Source organism: Sphaerodactylus townsendi, linkage group LG10 (assembly GCF_021028975.2).
Source record: "Sphaerodactylus townsendi isolate TG3544 linkage group LG10, MPM_Stown_v2.3, whole genome shotgun sequence".
Taxonomy (NCBI): Eukaryota; Metazoa; Chordata; class Lepidosauria; order Squamata; family Sphaerodactylidae; genus Sphaerodactylus; species Sphaerodactylus townsendi.
The window spans coordinates 58807709-58825219 of NC_059434.1; the positions used below are offsets into that span (position 1 = coordinate 58807709).

General features: G+C 41.2%; 1 protein-coding gene across 10 annotated transcripts in view; it reads right to left on the reverse strand.

Moving 5' to 3' along the window:
• Positions 1-3277: 3277 nt before the first annotated feature.
• The window catches only part of BLTP1 (bridge-like lipid transfer protein family member 1), a 141477-nt gene continuing 127243 nt past the window's right edge, over positions 3278-17511 (reverse strand). For all 10 annotated transcript variants that reach the window (XM_048508691.1, XM_048508698.1, XM_048508695.1 and 7 more), the window contains 10 exons: positions 17188-17338; positions 16579-16736; positions 14904-15096; positions 13120-13337; positions 11807-12058; positions 10742-10945; positions 10030-10224; positions 8674-8808; positions 5715-5874; positions 3278-3973 (listed from right to left, as the gene is read on the reverse strand). In XM_048508691.1, coding sequence (XP_048364648.1) covers positions 3757-3973; positions 5715-5874; positions 8674-8808; positions 10030-10224; positions 10742-10945; positions 11807-12058; positions 13120-13337; positions 14904-15096; positions 16579-16736; positions 17188-17338 — 1883 coding nt within the window. In that variant the 3' untranslated portion in view covers positions 3278-3756. The remainder of the gene's footprint in view (positions 3974-5714; positions 5875-8673; positions 8809-10029; positions 10225-10741; positions 10946-11806; positions 12059-13119; positions 13338-14903; positions 15097-16578; positions 16737-17187; positions 17339-17511) is intronic.

Here is a 17511-nt window from a genome sequence, read left to right on the forward strand (position 1 = left end):
GTCAAGATCTCGTGCAGGTGTGGTTCGCTGCGGCGGTCCTACGTGTTGGAAGGAGGTTAATAAAAGAACTTGCGCGCCTTGGTAATTTCTATAAGACATTTAAATAAGTCCGTCTAAGGTTACTTGAATGCAAGTTGCTCTCTGGGAGAGAAAGCCCTACTACTAATCCTAGCAGCAGAATTTCTGCGCCGTTTATCAAGTGAAAGGCCAGGGCCAGAAGCAGGTGCCTGCCTCCATTCCGCCTTTGATGGAACAACGTTAGAAGGACAGAAAGGCCAAAGGCTACTTTGTGCTTCCCGTGCACACACACCGCTTGCCTACAGCAACGGAGTGGCATGGCGCTCTTTTCAAACATTTCCAATCCGGTTTTTTTTGCAAATCCTCCCAATCATAACACTACGAAAAAAACTTAGCTCCCTCTTTTCTCTTACTTGCACCCTGTGCTCACATTTACTTTTCCAACCACGGATCCCTCCTCTCTGTACATACTTAAGGATAGCTCAGTGGTTGTGGTAATAGAATATGAGCACAATGTGCTATAAAACAGTTAAGGCTGGAGTAAGAACAGACCAGCCAATAAGTAAAGCAAGATCATGGTGTGATGTGGTAGTCTACAACCTTTTTAAACCCAAGATCCCTTCTTTATCAAAGACAGTCTTAAACCATATTGACTGATAAGGGTTCTCTTTCAGCAGTACCAGAGAGGCTTTACTGTTCAAATAGGACTTGATGAACAACCTAATTGCTTGTAACCAAGCTGTTGCCTCAGTTGTACTCTAGTGTTAGGGAGCAATATTTGAAGCTATATGCTGAACAGCCATGAACCACCAGACTAACACCCCCATCCCAAAAGGGTGGTGGTGCTGAAAGGGCTCCTGTAAGAGGTGCACTGGCACATTCACCTTCCCAAGGCATTTACCATGGCAGAGGGGGCAGACATTCCAGCACCCACACATCCCACCTGCCACAAAACCCAAAAGTTCAGGCCACAGCAGGGCTGGTGTCCTGCTTGGACGCCAGCATGAGATAGGGGACAGGCTGGGGCATTATCAGGGTTTAGGGCTGGTTGCGTGGTGCATCGGCCCTCAAATTTACACCACCTTTTTGGTGTCATGTCCTTTAAACCTCTTTGGGGCGTTCTGGGTGGCAGGAGTTTTGGGGGTTTCCTGAGCTGCCTGACCCACTGGAAAGCCCTATTGGAGTCGGTGAGGTGATGCCGCATCCTACTACCTCCAGGTTTGGATGGGGCAGCCTGTTGGTCAAAAAATTAGTTCACATATAGTTCACAGGAAATACAGCAAACTTGAATGACTCCAGTAAACCTTTTGCAGTTGCGTAACTCCAATCTAGAATAAGGGTAGCTTAATTTTCCCATACAATGTGTAACATTTATTAAGGAGATTTTTTACTTAAAACAGGTTTGCGCCTCTACATTTAAATGGGCCAGTCTGTACACTAATTTTAAACATTTACTTTTTGTTTTCTATCCTGCAAGCACTCTTTTTAAGAGTCTGAAAATACATTCAAACTATCATATACATTCTTTTCTGCACTATGAAACACATTCAAAGCCTCCTCGACAAAAACATAGTTCTGATCAAAAGGCTATTTGAAACTATCCATTTTGGAGTTGTCATATGATTTGACTGAAGGGGGTCATCATCAAGGGGGTGCTGAAATATGTGTACAAGTGGAGCTACCTTCTATTGAATCAGACTATTAGTCTACCGAGGTTAGTTTGGTCTACTCCAGGGGTAGGGAACCTGCGGCTCTCCAGATGGTCAGGAACTACAATTCCCATCAGCCCCTCCCAGCATGGCCAATTGGCCATGCTGACAGGGGCTGATGGGAATTGTAGTTCCTGAACATCTGGAGAGCCACAGGTTCCCTACCCCTGGTCTACTCAGTCCGACAGCAGCTCTCCAGGGTCACTGGTGGAAGTCTTTCCGATCACCTACTACCTGATCTTTAACTGGAGATGCCGGGGATTGAACCTAGGATATTCTGCATGCCAATCAGATGCTCTACCACTGAACCACAGTCCTGCTATGCAAATGAAATCCAAGACAAATAGTGAGAGAGCTGCTTCCAATGAGTTTCTGGTCCGAGTGGAAGTGTTGTGTGAGGTCCCTCGGGATTTTGATGACAGACAATATCTAATTGTACACACGAAGCTGCCTAATACTGAATCAGATAGTGGTTTATCAAGGTCAGTATTTAATATGAAAACTGCTTTCCAGGGCCTCAAGTAATGAGTTTTCACGTCTTCAATTTGATTCTTTTACTGGAGGTGCCAGTGATTAAAGCAGAAACCATTTATATGGAAAGCACATACCTTACCACTGAGCTGCTGCTCCATTTTTTCTTTCTTGATTTTTTAGGTTCTTGGAATATGTCTTCTTTAAATTTTGGGTTATATGTGGATTAAGGACATTTTTGAAAAATAACATATGTAGATTTTTGCATTATGGGGTTGGTGTTTTTGTATCTTACATGTACATGTCTTACATGTGTTTTACATGTACATGGCGTAGTGGTTAAGAACAATGTGCATTCTAATCTGGAGAACTGGGTTTGATTCCCCGCTGTGCCACTTGAGCTGTGAAGGGGAATTCAGATTAGCCTGTGCACTCCCACACACGCCAGCTGGGTGACCTTGGGCTAGTCACAGCTTTCCGGAGCTCTCTCAGCTCCACCCACCTCACAGGGTGTTTGTTGTGAGGGGGGAAGGGCAAGGAGGTTGTAAGCCCCTTCGAGTCTCCTACAGGAGAGAAAGGGGGGATAGAAATCCAAACTCTTCTTCTTCTCTCTCTATATATATAATTAATTGAACTTTGCACTAAAAGTTAAATGTGAACCTTCCTGAACAGAAATCTGTTTCTAGAGTTTTGATTTATTCATTGTCCACATCAGAGAATCACATAAAGCAGTCATGTACCCTCTTCCAAGTCCCTGAGTCTTTCTTCGTAAGGCTTGATGTGGAGAACTCTGATCATTCTTGTCACCCACCTCTGTACCTTCTCATTCTGTCCACATCCTTTTTGAAGTGAGGTCTCCAGAAATGCACACAGTACTCCAGGTGTGGCCTGATCATAAAAAGGCCCTCAAGCTTCTATCTAAGGGCAAATGCTCCTGAGGACATTTGAGATCTTGACCACACAGGATAGAGTTGTAACTATCATGTCCACAAGTGGAGTTGAAATAACTCTGCAAAAGATTGGATTGTGATTTTGTCTAAAAATACTGGGTTCTTTTTGTTTGTTTTAAAAACCCAACATTTAGAACATATTAAATTTTATTCCAGGTATAAGAAAACTTAAAACACACAGGCAAACACACTTTCATAAATTATACAGAAATTATACAATATGCTTGGACAGGAAAAAAAGCCATTCATGGAATCACATTACCCAAAAGGGCATTTTATGTTATGGCCAGTAAGAGTTCTGAAAATTCACAGTTAATTTGTAGTTCAAAGATGCAAAATATTGCACATCATAAAATTGTGAATGCTAAACAGCAGCTTTAGAGTTCTCTTTCACAAACATTGGTCATGCAGTACTAGAATGAATACAAAATGGCATCATATACCACAGTAAACAATTACTCACCATGTCAATCAAATTTTAAATATAATAGCAACAAACTGTTAAGTTCTTTCTGCGTAAATCATACTTAAAATTATACAACTGAACACATTGTGAAACAAAAAAAAGATATAAAACATGTCTTTGCCACATTACTTGATTTCTATCTTCAGTGATCTTCCTTGTCTCTTCCTTTTTTTTCCTTCTCATCCTGCAGTGCACTACCAAGTTTTTTGATAAGAACAGAAAGAACCTTGTCCAAAGGGTCCATGACTCCTCGTTGAAGCCATTTAGGAATCGTTGTCCTTGCATGATGAAAACCCAGCTTTTGAAGAATATAGTCAACACCAACTGGATCTATTTTTCTTCCAGTCCAAGAAATTAATCTAAATTTAAAATATGTTCTCCATGTCAGTATTTGAATAAATAGATAAATCTCATTTTTAGAAATGATAAATGTTCTTATAGAACTATTTAAGCCTTTCACGACATTCTGTATCAGTAATATTTTAGAAGCCTGATGGGTAGAAATGAGCAAGTATACAATGACTGAGCCCTGACCTGGATAGCCTGGGTTAACCTGATCTCATCAGCTCTCAGAAGATAAGCAGGGTCAGCATTGTTTAGTATTTGGATGGGGACAACCAAAGAGATCAAGAGTTGTTTCACAGAGGCAGACAACAGCAAACCAACTCTGAACGTCTCTAACGTTGAAAACCTATGAGGTTGCGATACATCAGTTGTAACTTGACAAGCAAAAGAAAGAAAGAAAAGACTAAAGTAATATGAATTCCATATCATCTCTATGCAGGTAGAAGAACAGAAAAGTGAAAACACGGTTGCACTTACTTGTAACTGTGGTTCACTGAATAGAGTTTTGTAGAGGCATGTGCAGACCAGACATGGAAAGGAGTTCTCAATCTTTCCAGAGCTTTCTAAGCTGTAGGAGTGCTCCTCCCGCCCCACCCCACCCACATCCAAAGCTGGTGTTTCCTGCCCAAACCAGGACATGATGGGAGAGGGGGCAGTGCTTTTCCTTCAGTCTTCTCACTGCCATGAGGGAGAATAGCTCTTTATTGCAGGGTAGCCCACACCAGGGAAAGGAGGGAGGAATGTATGCCTGCACAAAACACCGCTCAATGAACATCAGTTACAGGTAAGTGCAACCCTGTTTTCATCGTTGTGGCTTCTATGCAGTCCCACATGGAAGAAGACAGGGTTGCATTTACTTGTAACGACTGTTCTTTGAGGTCTTCTGTATAGACACATATTGGGACTGTGCCTGCGAAGGCCAGCAACAGACCAGTCTCGAGCTTCCTATTTAGAGGGCACTTACCATTAGCCCAGCCTTGCAACCTCCTTCCCTCCAATAGTCATATGCTCAATGGCAGAGCGCCCTCTCCCTTAGTTCTACCTGAGCCACTACAAATCCACCAGTGAGAATTCACTGCAGGGCATGAGGGACAGAATGTGTATCTGCACAGAAGACCTTGAAGAACAGCAGTTGCAGATAAGTGCAACCCTGTCTTCTACTTCGGTCTTCTGTGCATCCCCACACTGGGATTCTAGCAAGCTACAAACACAAATCAGTAATGGGAAGAGTTCTCAAACAATATTTGAACGCAGAATGTAACACAGCTTTTCCAGTTGCTGTTTCCCGTCTTGCTTGTAGATCTACACCCTATATCTGACTATATTTTAAAAAACATTCACTACTTCCCCCCATTTACATTTTTTCAATTCTATTATCAGATGTCCTAGTCTGTTACTGTATTCTGACAATTTCTGTATTTGGATTGACCTGATAGGACTATTTTGAAATAGCAGGTGCAGAATTGCAATACGTGTGTACATATGTAAAGTGCCATGAAGTCACAGCCATTTTACAGTGACCCCGTAGGGTTTTCAAGGCAAGGGACTTACAGAGGTGGTTTGCCAATGCCTTTCTCTGCATAGAGATTCTGGTGCCTCCTATCCAGTAACAAACCATGGCTGCCCCTGCTTAGCTTCTGAGATCTGACGAGATCAGGCTTGCCTGGGCCATCCAGGTCAGGAATTGCAATACATATATCCGCCATACACATTTACATCAGAGACTGACAGTACTTGAAGCAAAATATGAATTACCTGAGTGTGGGTTCCAGATGCCATGTATTGCACATAAACTCTCTCCAATCTACCGTAGTATAAGTAACGTTGTCTTCTCTCTCAGTAGTGCTGTCATCAGCTATGCACACAGGACTTTTCTGTCCTGGCCGACTAGATAAAATACGAGGTGGAAAAATAGCTAGGAGAGGATAAAAATAAAGTCTCTTAGATCAACATTCATCTTGGATTGTTAATGTAATACAGATTTACAGGCATAAATAACATATTTTAGAGTAAGACTGGTTCCTTGCCCTTAAAAGGAGTGCTTTATTATGTATGACGTAAGGGAGACAATTATGAAAGCCAGCTAGATGCTGTTCAGCCAGCATTAGATGTAGGCTTGCTGAATGTCTGTCAGTAGTCCCTGTTATTTTGACAATTAGAACAGTGCTGGAGGTGACCTTGAAAGGCCAACCAAGATGGAATAAAGTGAGGACTTCTTTCTGGTCCATTCAAGCCTGATTTAAAGAGGCCAACTCTGAGCTGCCACTGCCTCCTGCAAGTTTATTGTGTTTTATTAAATTTTATCCAACCTCATTGTTGCTTTTTCCCTTTAAGCTTTTTTTTTCTGTACAGTTCTTTGGAGGTTTGACAAAATGTATTTATTTATTAGCAGGGTCCAGCCACACGTTGCTGTGGCAACTGTCCTTCTCATCACAGTCCGCAACCCACACAGATGTCCATGCAGGTCCAATGATCCCCAGCATAGCCTTTTGGAGTGGTCAAATGGAATCTCTTTCCCTTTTCAATTCACATTGTTATATGGTGGTGTCTTGTTTTTTTAGTGTTGCTTTTTCCCTTTAAGCAACACTATCCATTTCCATTCCACAACGGAACTGTCCAGAGTGCGAATCCCGCTGTCCATGAGGCTGGTTGACATGCACAGTCCTGGCTTGGGTAAGGCAGAACTGGGGCAAGGAGGCTATCCCAGTCAGGCAGCAGAGGCAGGGTGGTGAGGCGTTCAGATCGAGGCCAGCTCCCTGGGTTCTTAAAGGGCCATGTGCAAAAGAAGCAGAGCCAGTAGTGTTGGTTCGCCCCCACCCCACGGATTTTCTTAGAAGAAAAAGGCAAACTCCAGCTCGCTTTTAGTAAAAGAGAGCTGTGGCAAATATGGGTGAGGAAGTGGGTAAGTGGTGGTTGGATGTGAGGGAGGGCAGAGTGAGGTGTGTGAGGATGAGCTGGATGTGTATGAGAGTATGTGTGTTGTGTGGTAGCAGTGGGTGAGGCACATAGTGAAAGTTACCTGCGTGTGAGGGGGGGGGAACCCCACCTGATGTCTCACACCGCAAAGTGTGTATGTGTTTCACTTCCACTCATATTACCTAACAGTATTACCTATTTACTGTTTTAACTGCTCATCTCATTGTAAGGGCATACCAACCCCTCAGGCCACAGACATGCCGCATGAACATTCTAAGGGTGACAGTTAAACACAGCCAGCTTCATGGCCTGGTGCGCCAGGAAAAATACATTTTACCTGGCTCAGGTATGAACTTTCAGCGATTTGAAGGTCCAATTACGTGCCCGAAACAGGGAGGAACATCATGTGAAAATTTGGGGCCAATCCGTTCAGCCGTTTCGGCGTTAGGGCATGACTAACAAAGTCACTGTTCACTTTTTATATATATAGATTTAGTAGATTTCTATCCTGCCCTTCAAATACATCCCAGGGTAGAATGGCTTATACATTCCTAAATACAGCTTACAGGATCAATTATGAGATATGGTAGCTACAACTAAGTTCCTTTACACGTAGCAGGGTTCACTAAGAAAGTCCTTACCCAGAATTACAAAGTTGGAAGAGACCACGAGGGCCAACCAGTCCAACCCCCTGCCATGCAGGAATACACAATCAAAGCACTCCTGACACTTCCACCAACCCTTTGAGGCAGTATATTCCACTGTCCAATTGCCCTGACAATCAGGAAGTTCTTAATGTTAAGGTGGAATCTTTTTCCAGGTAGTTTGAATCTAAACACAATATTCCAAGTGAGGTCTGACCAACGCAGAATAGAGTGGTATTATTACATCCCATGATCAAAACGCTATACTCCTATTGATGCTGCCCAGAATTGCAATGGCTTTTTTAGCTGCCACATCCTAAGCTGAACATGAGGCAACAGTGCAATCAGTACATCTTCTAAGATTCCCTTTTGCATGTACTGTTGTCAAGCTATGTGTCACCCACCATGTATCTGTGTATTCCATTTTTTTTCTGTAGAAGTGTAGTACCTTACATTTATCCCTGCTGAAATTCATTTCATTAGTTTTGGCTCAGCTCTCTAATCTGTTGTCGTTTTGAATCATGACTGTTTTCTGGGGTGATTAACTACCCCTCCTAATTTGGTGTCATCTGTTTTCAATTACACTCTGTGTACAAGGGGAAGAGAGAGGCAGCAGATTTTCACTAATATAAGCATCCTTCGACTGCAAATTCATCCCTCATGTTTTTCAAAACAGCATTTCAAGCTCTTCAGGGCATAACAAGATATTGGGGGCGGGGGGGGGGGGGCGAGAAAATTCTGTAGATGGAAATCCCTTACACTGGATATTTGAGCCTATCATGAATAGAGGCTTGCTGTGAAATCTAAATATAGCCCTGAAGAAATCCAAAGCAAATTTCATTTTTCAATTATCGCTTTGGAACGCACCATGCAAAATGATTTTGTAGCAAGGAAAACATTCTGCTGGCTTCTGCTAATTTACTTTTGTGAGTAATAACTAACTATTTTATTCAGAAGGAACGTTTATCCAGAGAAATAAATGTCACAGTTTTTCCAGTCACCTTTCTACTGCCCAGTTATTCAAAGTGACGTACACAGAAAACAATATGTTAAAACAAATGTTATGCTGAAATATTGCATAAATAATATATCAGTCGTAGAAAATTTTATTGTTAATTGATTTGTAACATGACTCAAGACCTTGATCTGCATACCTTTTTCCTTTTCTTTAAGGTAAGCAGACACCAAATCATGCAGAAACATGATCAGTTCAGCATCCATAGTTACACATATGTGATCAGTGAATTCTGTCACTACGCTGCATTCAACCTTTGGCTTCGCATCAGCATCTGAAATGAGATTCTGCAAATCAGTTTGGTAAAATGATGATTACATGTAAGCATGGCTACACAAACATTTACACGTAATGGGAAATATTAAAAATGCAGACGATTATTTATCTGCCAACCCATTTTTAAAAATTTTGACTTGCATGAGATTTTGACTTGCAGGCAGTTCTTTTCTGTTATGCAAATTGTTGCCAGGAACTGGACCTTTGAGGACATCAACAAATTTTTTAAAGTAACTGACTATCAGGCTGAGTACTCACAGGGCAGCTGCTGCACACATCTGCACATGCAACTAGAGCATCTCAGGGCAAGAAATCTTGTCCCAAAGCACTTCCTCTTTGGTGTGTGCCAGAAGTAGAAACGTTATTGCAGCAAAAAATCTTATCCCGATGCACCTCCTCCCTGCCATGCACCAAGAGAGGAAGCGCAGCAGGGCAAGATTTCTTGTCCTGATGCACTGCCTCTTCCCCAACCTGTGCTTGCTTTCTCCATGGAAAGCGAGACCACTTTTGGCACAACTTTTGCACCAGAGCTGGGCAAAGGGGAGGAGCAGAGCCAGCTGTGGGTGATTGGTCTAACTTCAAAGACATACAATTATGCTGTTTCCATTTCAGACACAAGAAGTTTGTGTAGATGGTATACTGCCTAGGAAATACCATTTTTTACAGGTTTAAAAATAAAGGGGTTTGTGTGTGTATGGAAAGAATGGGTTAGTAACAGTCTAGGCACAAATAGAGGACAACAGTATGTGCACAACAGGTGGCTGAAATGTGGGAAATCCTCCCAGATGCCAACAGGTTTACATTGAGGAATGCCCCCCTCCCCCCCAGAATGGAAAATAGGTCATAGGTAGGCTAAATATAAGCTAAAATATGTGATATGAAGTGGGATATGAGGTGGGAACTGTGTCTAGTTCTGGGCATCACAATTCAAGAAGAATATTGACAAGCTGGAGCGTGTCCGGAGGAGGGCAACCAAAATGGATAAAAGATCTGGAATCCATGCCCTATGAGGAGAGTCTCAAGGAGCTGATATGATAAGTCTGGAGAACAGAAGTTAAGGGGTGACATGATAGCGATGTTTAAATAGTTGAAGGGATGTCATGTTGAAGACGGAGCAAGCTTGTTATCTGCTGCTCCACAGATAAGGACATGGGAATGAAAATATGTGATATGCAGTGTGAAATCACTGCTTAAAAAAATTCACCACACGCTATTTTACCTTGCAACGAAGGTTCCTTAGGCTGTTGAACATGAATGGATTTGAAGTCTAACTGCATCCTGGGTAATGCAAAAATAGTTTCAGTCTCATGATTGTAGCAGGAACCACCTCTGAATCCACTTAATAAGCTGGAGCTTTTCACTGTCGTGCTATGCTCCGTGTTATTTGCATCAACATTTCGAAGGAGATTTAACTCTGGAGAGAAAAGTAAACATTATTCATACTTATCTTGCATAAAGCCTCAGCATAAATTTGGATCAACTGTGGTAGCTCGATAGCTGGCAAATTCTACATGCCTACTCAGAATTAAACTTTATTCTTGGTGTTAACACTAACAATACCAAAAAATACAAATTCTAGTATCCTCACAGGATCCCATTTCTCAATTTATTACTCTTGGACAGTTCCTGATTTTTACTTTACAACAACTCAGATCTTTAATACTGCTACTCACTGATCATTTAAGAGTATACCTGAGTATACCTTCCACAGAAACTGGTAGAATAATCTCTAGTCAACATGTCACAGCCCAAAGGAATAACTACTTCCTGGAAAGATGATCTACATTCCCAGCAATAAAGTATCTGTATCTGACTATTTTACCAAACACATGTGTAAACCACTTCTGAACTGGAGAGGCTATAAATCCGTGCCATTCAATAACCAGTAATCAGGGCAACAAACAGAAATCTGGCGGACTTGTAGGCCTCACCTTCATTCCGTGTAGCTGTAACATAATTGAACCATTCTTTCACACTTGCCACTCCATGTGGTGGGTTTTCATGACGACGCCTTGTTATCTTAGTGATTGTTGCCATTGGACTTTCTAGAGCTCCACAAGGCTTTGTGACCATAGTGTTATGTCCCAAATGGAAGTCCAGCGTTTGCACAACGTAAGTAGAATGCTCACTAGAACCTGTGGGAAGTTTATGAATATGGTTATTTGATAATAGAATAGTTCATAATTGTGTCAGATACAATTCAGTTAAAAACAGTGAAGTTGACCAAAACTGTATATTAACATAAATATAACCAATATTAGGTCTGACACACAGTCCTCACTTTAACTAGAATGTTTAGAGTGTCTGGCTAGGACCTGGGGGACACTCTGTCATGAAACCTGCTGGGGTACCCTGGCTAGTCATGATCACTTACCCTGACTCTGGGATCCTCAACTTTTTTGAACCAGCAGGTACTTTTAGAATTCTGACGCAGTGTGGTGGATGTAGTCACAAAATAGCTGCTCCAGCATCTCTAAAGTCAGCCACAAAACGGCTGCCGCAGCTTACCTCCAGTCACACAGAAAAGATCGCTGTGCAGTGGTGGCAGTTGCTGCTAAAATCTGCACAACCAATCAACTCTCCAATGGCTGATCAGAAGCTTTGCTTGATAAAAGCCCCACACCGCCCAGAGCCCTCCGGGGGTGGGCGGTATACTACATTTAATAAATAATGATAATAATAACTGACCGCACCCTCTTTCTAAAAACCCTTGGTAGGCACCAGAAAGGTGTTGAAGGGTGCTGTGGTGCCTGCCCTAACTGCTCTGTCTAGGACTGTTGTGAAAATAAAATGAAAGAAGGGATAACTACATATATTGCCTTGAGCTCTTGGAGGAAGAGTGGAATAAAAATGGGGAAGCTAGCCAGCCAAGGAAATGCACTTCTAAAAAGACTTAAAACAACACACAGTTGAAATACAAAGGCATAATTTTGTCAAGTAAATCTAAATTATAACTGGCAAAGTAAACTTTAAGAGTTACAAACATATTTAGATACCTTCTTGCCAAATTTTCTGTGCTTCAGTCCAAAAGGCAATGTTAGGTTCTTCAAGGTGAAATAAAGCCCATGATTTTGAGCGAAAATTAGGTCCGTGGAAACATGCCAATGTCATGTGATTTCCATGCAAGCTCATAGAGCCTCCAAATTGCATTCCATCTTCCGGTAAAGGATTCTGAAACAAGGATATGTGGCACCCTGATACCACCTTTAAGACCCCTGGCCAGTGGCGATGATGTGCTGCATCCAGTACTACAAAATAAACAACATACACATGAACCTCAAATCCCCACTAATTTTAACTTTAGAGATGCAAACACAAGTCTAAATCTTGTATTGCAAGTCAGAAATATGAGAAGGAATTTCATTAATATACATCCGTCTCTGCTGAATTTATTCAGGCCAAAAGGTGCATTTTTGGGGAAAGGGGGAAGCAGAAATATCAAGAACTCTTTTTAGCAACTATCAGCCAGATTTGGTTGTTAAAGAACTTCAACCAACCCAGTTACTTTTCATGTGAACTTGAAAACAACTGCATGGGTTGGATCCAACAATCCACAAGAACAATTACTATGGAGTTCTCCTTTGTTTTCTGCCTGCTAGCAATCCTTTCTGATCACAGGAAAGTTGAATGCCAGGGGGATGGGGCTCACATACAGTATTAGGCAATCAGGCAGGCTGTACTGAAGACAACATTGTCCTCTTCTTCTTCTGTCACCACAGCTCCACTGGCAGAAGAATTAAGAGGGGTGATTTTGGTTCCTTCCCCTCTCATCAGTGCAGCCTCCCAGACAGCATCGTGATTAGCCTATGTGAGTTCCATAATGCTGGGAGTTAGCTTCCCTGGAGATGGGCAGGACTGCTAAGCAAAGGGAACAAGGGAAAAATCCATATCTGACAGTGCTTTTTGAAAATGGATTGCTGAATCCAATTCACTGAAAGATACAGTACACATTTCCATAGACTAGTCATGATACAAGAAGAAGTGAATCTGCCCTAAGAATTATAAAGTGCTTGTGAATCTTCTATGCCTTGTAACACTGATGACTCTATAGGAGTACATCATGCTTTCCAAGCGCCTTCCTTTTCAGCAATAGTAAAGGAATCTTTGTCTCAAAGCAATTATGAAGTTTCACAACAATCTATCAGCATTTGTTAAAGATACATGGGATATTTTTAATACTAACATTAATATTTGCATATTCAGTATATCTACAATAAAATTAATCAGGTGCATAGCCAAGTTTGAAATGTAGCTTTTAATTGAGAGAAAAAGAACTGTGTGCAAGAAGAATGTACACTTTAATACGTACATTGCTGATGTGAGCTTTTCTCTACAATATGGACTACAGTTTTGGGGGGCAGATATGGAACAGGTCCCCAGGTAGATAAAGCTCTCTTGCTGGTATCAAACTGCTGAGTAAAGAATTCCTGAAGCTTCATTCCTATTTTGATGAGGTCTGGAGTAGTTGATCTGGAAATCATTACTTGAAAAATATCCCATTTCAAATCTCCATGAACAAATATTTCACTAGAATGCAAAAATGAGAATAGCCACCAGGAGTTTTATTTAGACCTTCTATAAGAATACAAAAATACCTGTACTGGTTAATAAACCTGGCTGGTTAATAAAAAGAAATAAACCAAACATGTAAATTAAAAGAACAAATGAATAAAATTACGTTCTCAGCAATAAAACCATCTACATATCATGCTACGAAGAAACTAAAAGATGGAATAAAGCTTCAGTTAAAAGCTTGTGTAAACACAAATGTACTTTATTATTCAAGTGCCAGATTAAAACAAGTGGGGGATCTGCAAGTATTTGCAGGTGGCATCTAATTTTCTATATAACAATAATGATTAGGACTAACATACTAGATATCAATTATAAATGTGGAAAACACCGCCAGTCCTACTGCTACTACAATCTATACCCGTACAACACCTGTGTTGAACAAAACGATTTACTTAGTGAGGTGAAAAAGTAATTAAGGAGTCTTGATAATCTAGAACACTATAAACACAAAATCTTCCACCATACAAAAGTACACAACACATGTATGAATCAAACAATTTCCTTAGTAACAGTCTTGACTGTAATGGTAGGGAACTAGAGTGATTCTGTACTTCTTCTCTGGAACGCAAAGTATTCAGAAGGCCATTCTATCTATAATGCCGTTCGCGATAGCAAGGCGTTTTCATAGGTTACTTCCTCAGTAGATGTAAACAATCCTCTGTGAATGGATAATTCAGTATCTCATTAACGCAGCTTGCTTAACCATTCTTAAGGCACAGACTTCAGGACATGATCAGGTGCAACCTGGTGTATCAGCCAAAGCTAACAAAAGCCACAGAGAAGATCTGAAGTTTCAACAGTGAGCTAGGATCCAGAGCTCCCTAAAGCTATGGACTTGCTCTTACGAAAAGCAACCACCTCCTTGACAGGCTGAATCCTCAGTTCTTAAACAGCTTTGACACGAACCAAGAACACCTCAAACTTATCTGGACTTTGTGACAGTTTATTTGTCCTCATACATCCAATTATGTTCTCAAACCATTTGTTCAGAGTGTTCAAATATGCACAAATGATTCATGAGAAGGGAGAAGTAGTGATGGGTGTCACCTACATAATGTTGGAGCCTCACTCCAAATTTCCAGATGATCTTTCCCAGTGGGTTTGTGTAAGTATTAAATAGCATGGGGGACAAGATGGACTCTTGCAGGGCGCTGCAGCATATATGCCATGGGGATGAGCAGCAACCTCTCAGTACCACCTTCTGCAACTGGCTGACCAAAAAAAGAGCTGAACGACTGAAGCACTGGGCTCCCACCTTCAACCCAGCTGGTCTGATCAGAAAGATTACATGGTTGGTGGTACAGACAGATGCAGAATCCTGTCACTCTTCCAGCGAAGACAGTCAAGGACATTCCTCAACCCAAGCCAAAATTGGTCATAATCTTTTATCTGATTCTAAGGAAGGCTGTTTAATACATACAAATTTAGCAACCACAGTATGTACAATACAAAAACTTAAGGAAATATAGTTTTTTATTTGAAATTGTATGTGCAAAAGAATATAGCAGGACATCTTACCTTTTATCAGTAATGCTAGATTCCAAAGTGTTGTATAAATTAACTTTCCATTCATCCTGTAGTTTAAGGTCAGCATTACTGAAAATGCCCATTAGGATACTGGATCCCATATAGTCAACACGTGCTTCAGTAGAGCCCATGGTAATTTGAATTTTGTGACTCGGTTGCTGGTTGGGATGTTCAGAAATATGGGCTGAAAAATAATGATTAATTCATTGGCTTGGCAGCAAAGGGATCCCCCCTCTCTAGGATGGTTTGGTGTTCCCCATCACCTTCTGAGGAACAAACACAAGTGGTTCACCTCTGCAGTAATATGGCTTGGATTACGTAAGCTATCTGCAATTACTTGCTCTATTTGTATTCCACCTTTCTTTGAACGCAAGGCAATTTACTTGATTAAACAGAGGCTGAATGGCCATCTGTCAGAGGTGCTTTGATTGTCTGTTTCTGCATGGCAGGGGGTTCGGCTTGATGGCCCGTGTGGTCTCTTCCAACTCTATGATTCTATCATTATAAAATATATAACCTAATTAAAAATTCAACAATTTAGAACTAAGCAGCAAAGTCCCCCCCACCTTCCACAATGATTAAGAAGCAGCTCAAAAGTTAAACATTGTTTCTCTCCTATTATAGTTTTGCTTTAGTAGGTTTCACAACCTTTACAAACAGCTAAATAGTGAAGTTGCTTTTCTCATCTCTACAGGGAGCTGAATCCACATGGCAGGAACAACTAACACCCTTCCATCAGATGTACGCGCCCTGCAGGACCTTGGCAAATTCCGCAGGGCCTGTAAAACGGTTTTGTTCCACCAGGCTTTTGGTGAGGCCGGCCGCGGATTCCCCCGCCAGGATGCCCCTGTGATGCGTGCTGTTCCACACTTGGCACGCCCAATATAGAATCTAAATTGCACTGCTGCCCCGCCTGGCCTTGGGATCGGGCGCCACACTTTTATAATGAACTTTTATAATGTTGTTTGATGCTGCTAGGTTTGATGAAATATGAAATTTGTACACTGTTTTTAACTTAATTTAATTTATTTTGTGGTGTGCAATGTTGTTTTTGGCCTGTTGTACACCGGCCAGAGCCCTTCGGGGGTGGGCGGTTTAAAATCTAACAAACAAACAAACAAACAAATAAATGTCCTATTAAGACTGAACAGAGAGGGATGTGAACTCATCTCCTAGGGTTGTCAAAACAACCATTTTCGGAGTAAAAAAAATTCTTGTCTAAAATGGGGGGGGGGAGAGGGAAGCTAAGCTACAACAAAGCACAAAAACTCTGTTTAACAACTTCGTATTTTTCATCTTAATGTTACTTTGAAATAGGCTGCAGGAGAGATTTAAAATTACAATAACACTTCCACGAATATACGTGCATTCAAGTGTATAAAGTGCTTCATGTATCATACAGCGACAAGAAAGGAGCTAGTGTTGGACATAATCCAATTACATTGCATTCATGCCTTTTAAGAGCCAGTGACTTTATAGCTTAGCACAACAGAATTATAGGATTGCTTTCATTCTCTTTTAAGGATGCAATAAATTGTTCTGACTGTGAGGGGAAAAAGCCGAGGAAAAACCAAGAAGAGTAATGCATACCTTATTAAAGAACTCATGATGGTACACACTTGCTTGGTGTGAGCAATAGTAGATATAAGCTGACTTTGCAACTTACCCACCATCTCCAAGGTGTTAACATCTATAGTGCCTCCAACTACACCTCCTCTAGAATCCAAATGGGATCTTCCCAGACCGACTGACATGCTAATTTCCCGATCCCTATTACTGCCCACAGATAGACGACCTTGACTTTTTAAACCACTAGTAGTCCACCTGAAACAGACACAAAGAAAAAAAATTGTTCTCAAGTACCCATCATATGCCAAATACACACGTTATAAGAAAACATTTGAAGCTGCCAAAGTAGTCGTTTGTATAGTTTGTACATTATACCATTATGGCAACAAGTAGAGAAGAATTGTGTAGTAAATTTCCAGTTTTAGAAAGAAATGGTACTTGTGGATCCGAGAAACAAACTGGTAACTCCCTCTCCTTAAGCCCACCTGGAGGAAAGATCTGTCACAGACAATGGATCGAAGGATATCTGTCAAATCCTCAAGCAAGCTGTGGTCCTCAGGGTTACTCACTGATGTCTGAAAATTCTCAAACCCATCTAACAAGAAGTGAGCCAAAAGTTGATTCTCAAATCACACAAACCACACTGAAAGATTTCTGATCACAAAACATCAGAAATTATAGTGAAATAAAAAATTAATTTACTTACGTAGTGTTTCCCATAACATTGCTCATGTTCATCTGGACATTTAGCTGTTTTAAGTTCATGGCAAACACAACCAGCGTCTCCCACGGCGTGACCTGCTGCCCTCCAGCTTTGTTTGATTTGTTGAAAGGAGTTGAAGTTTTTGAGAGGGCATCTGGAGAAAACATGAACAGACGGATTTAGTTTTAGAACAGTAGTTCCTCAGCTTGCTGAATACTTGTAAACTTAATTCTGGTGTGGTTTGTTTTTTGGGGGGAACCCACTTGCAAAGTACTTCCATGCTATCTTCTTCACTCCCTAACATTAAACACAGAGGTCTCACATCAG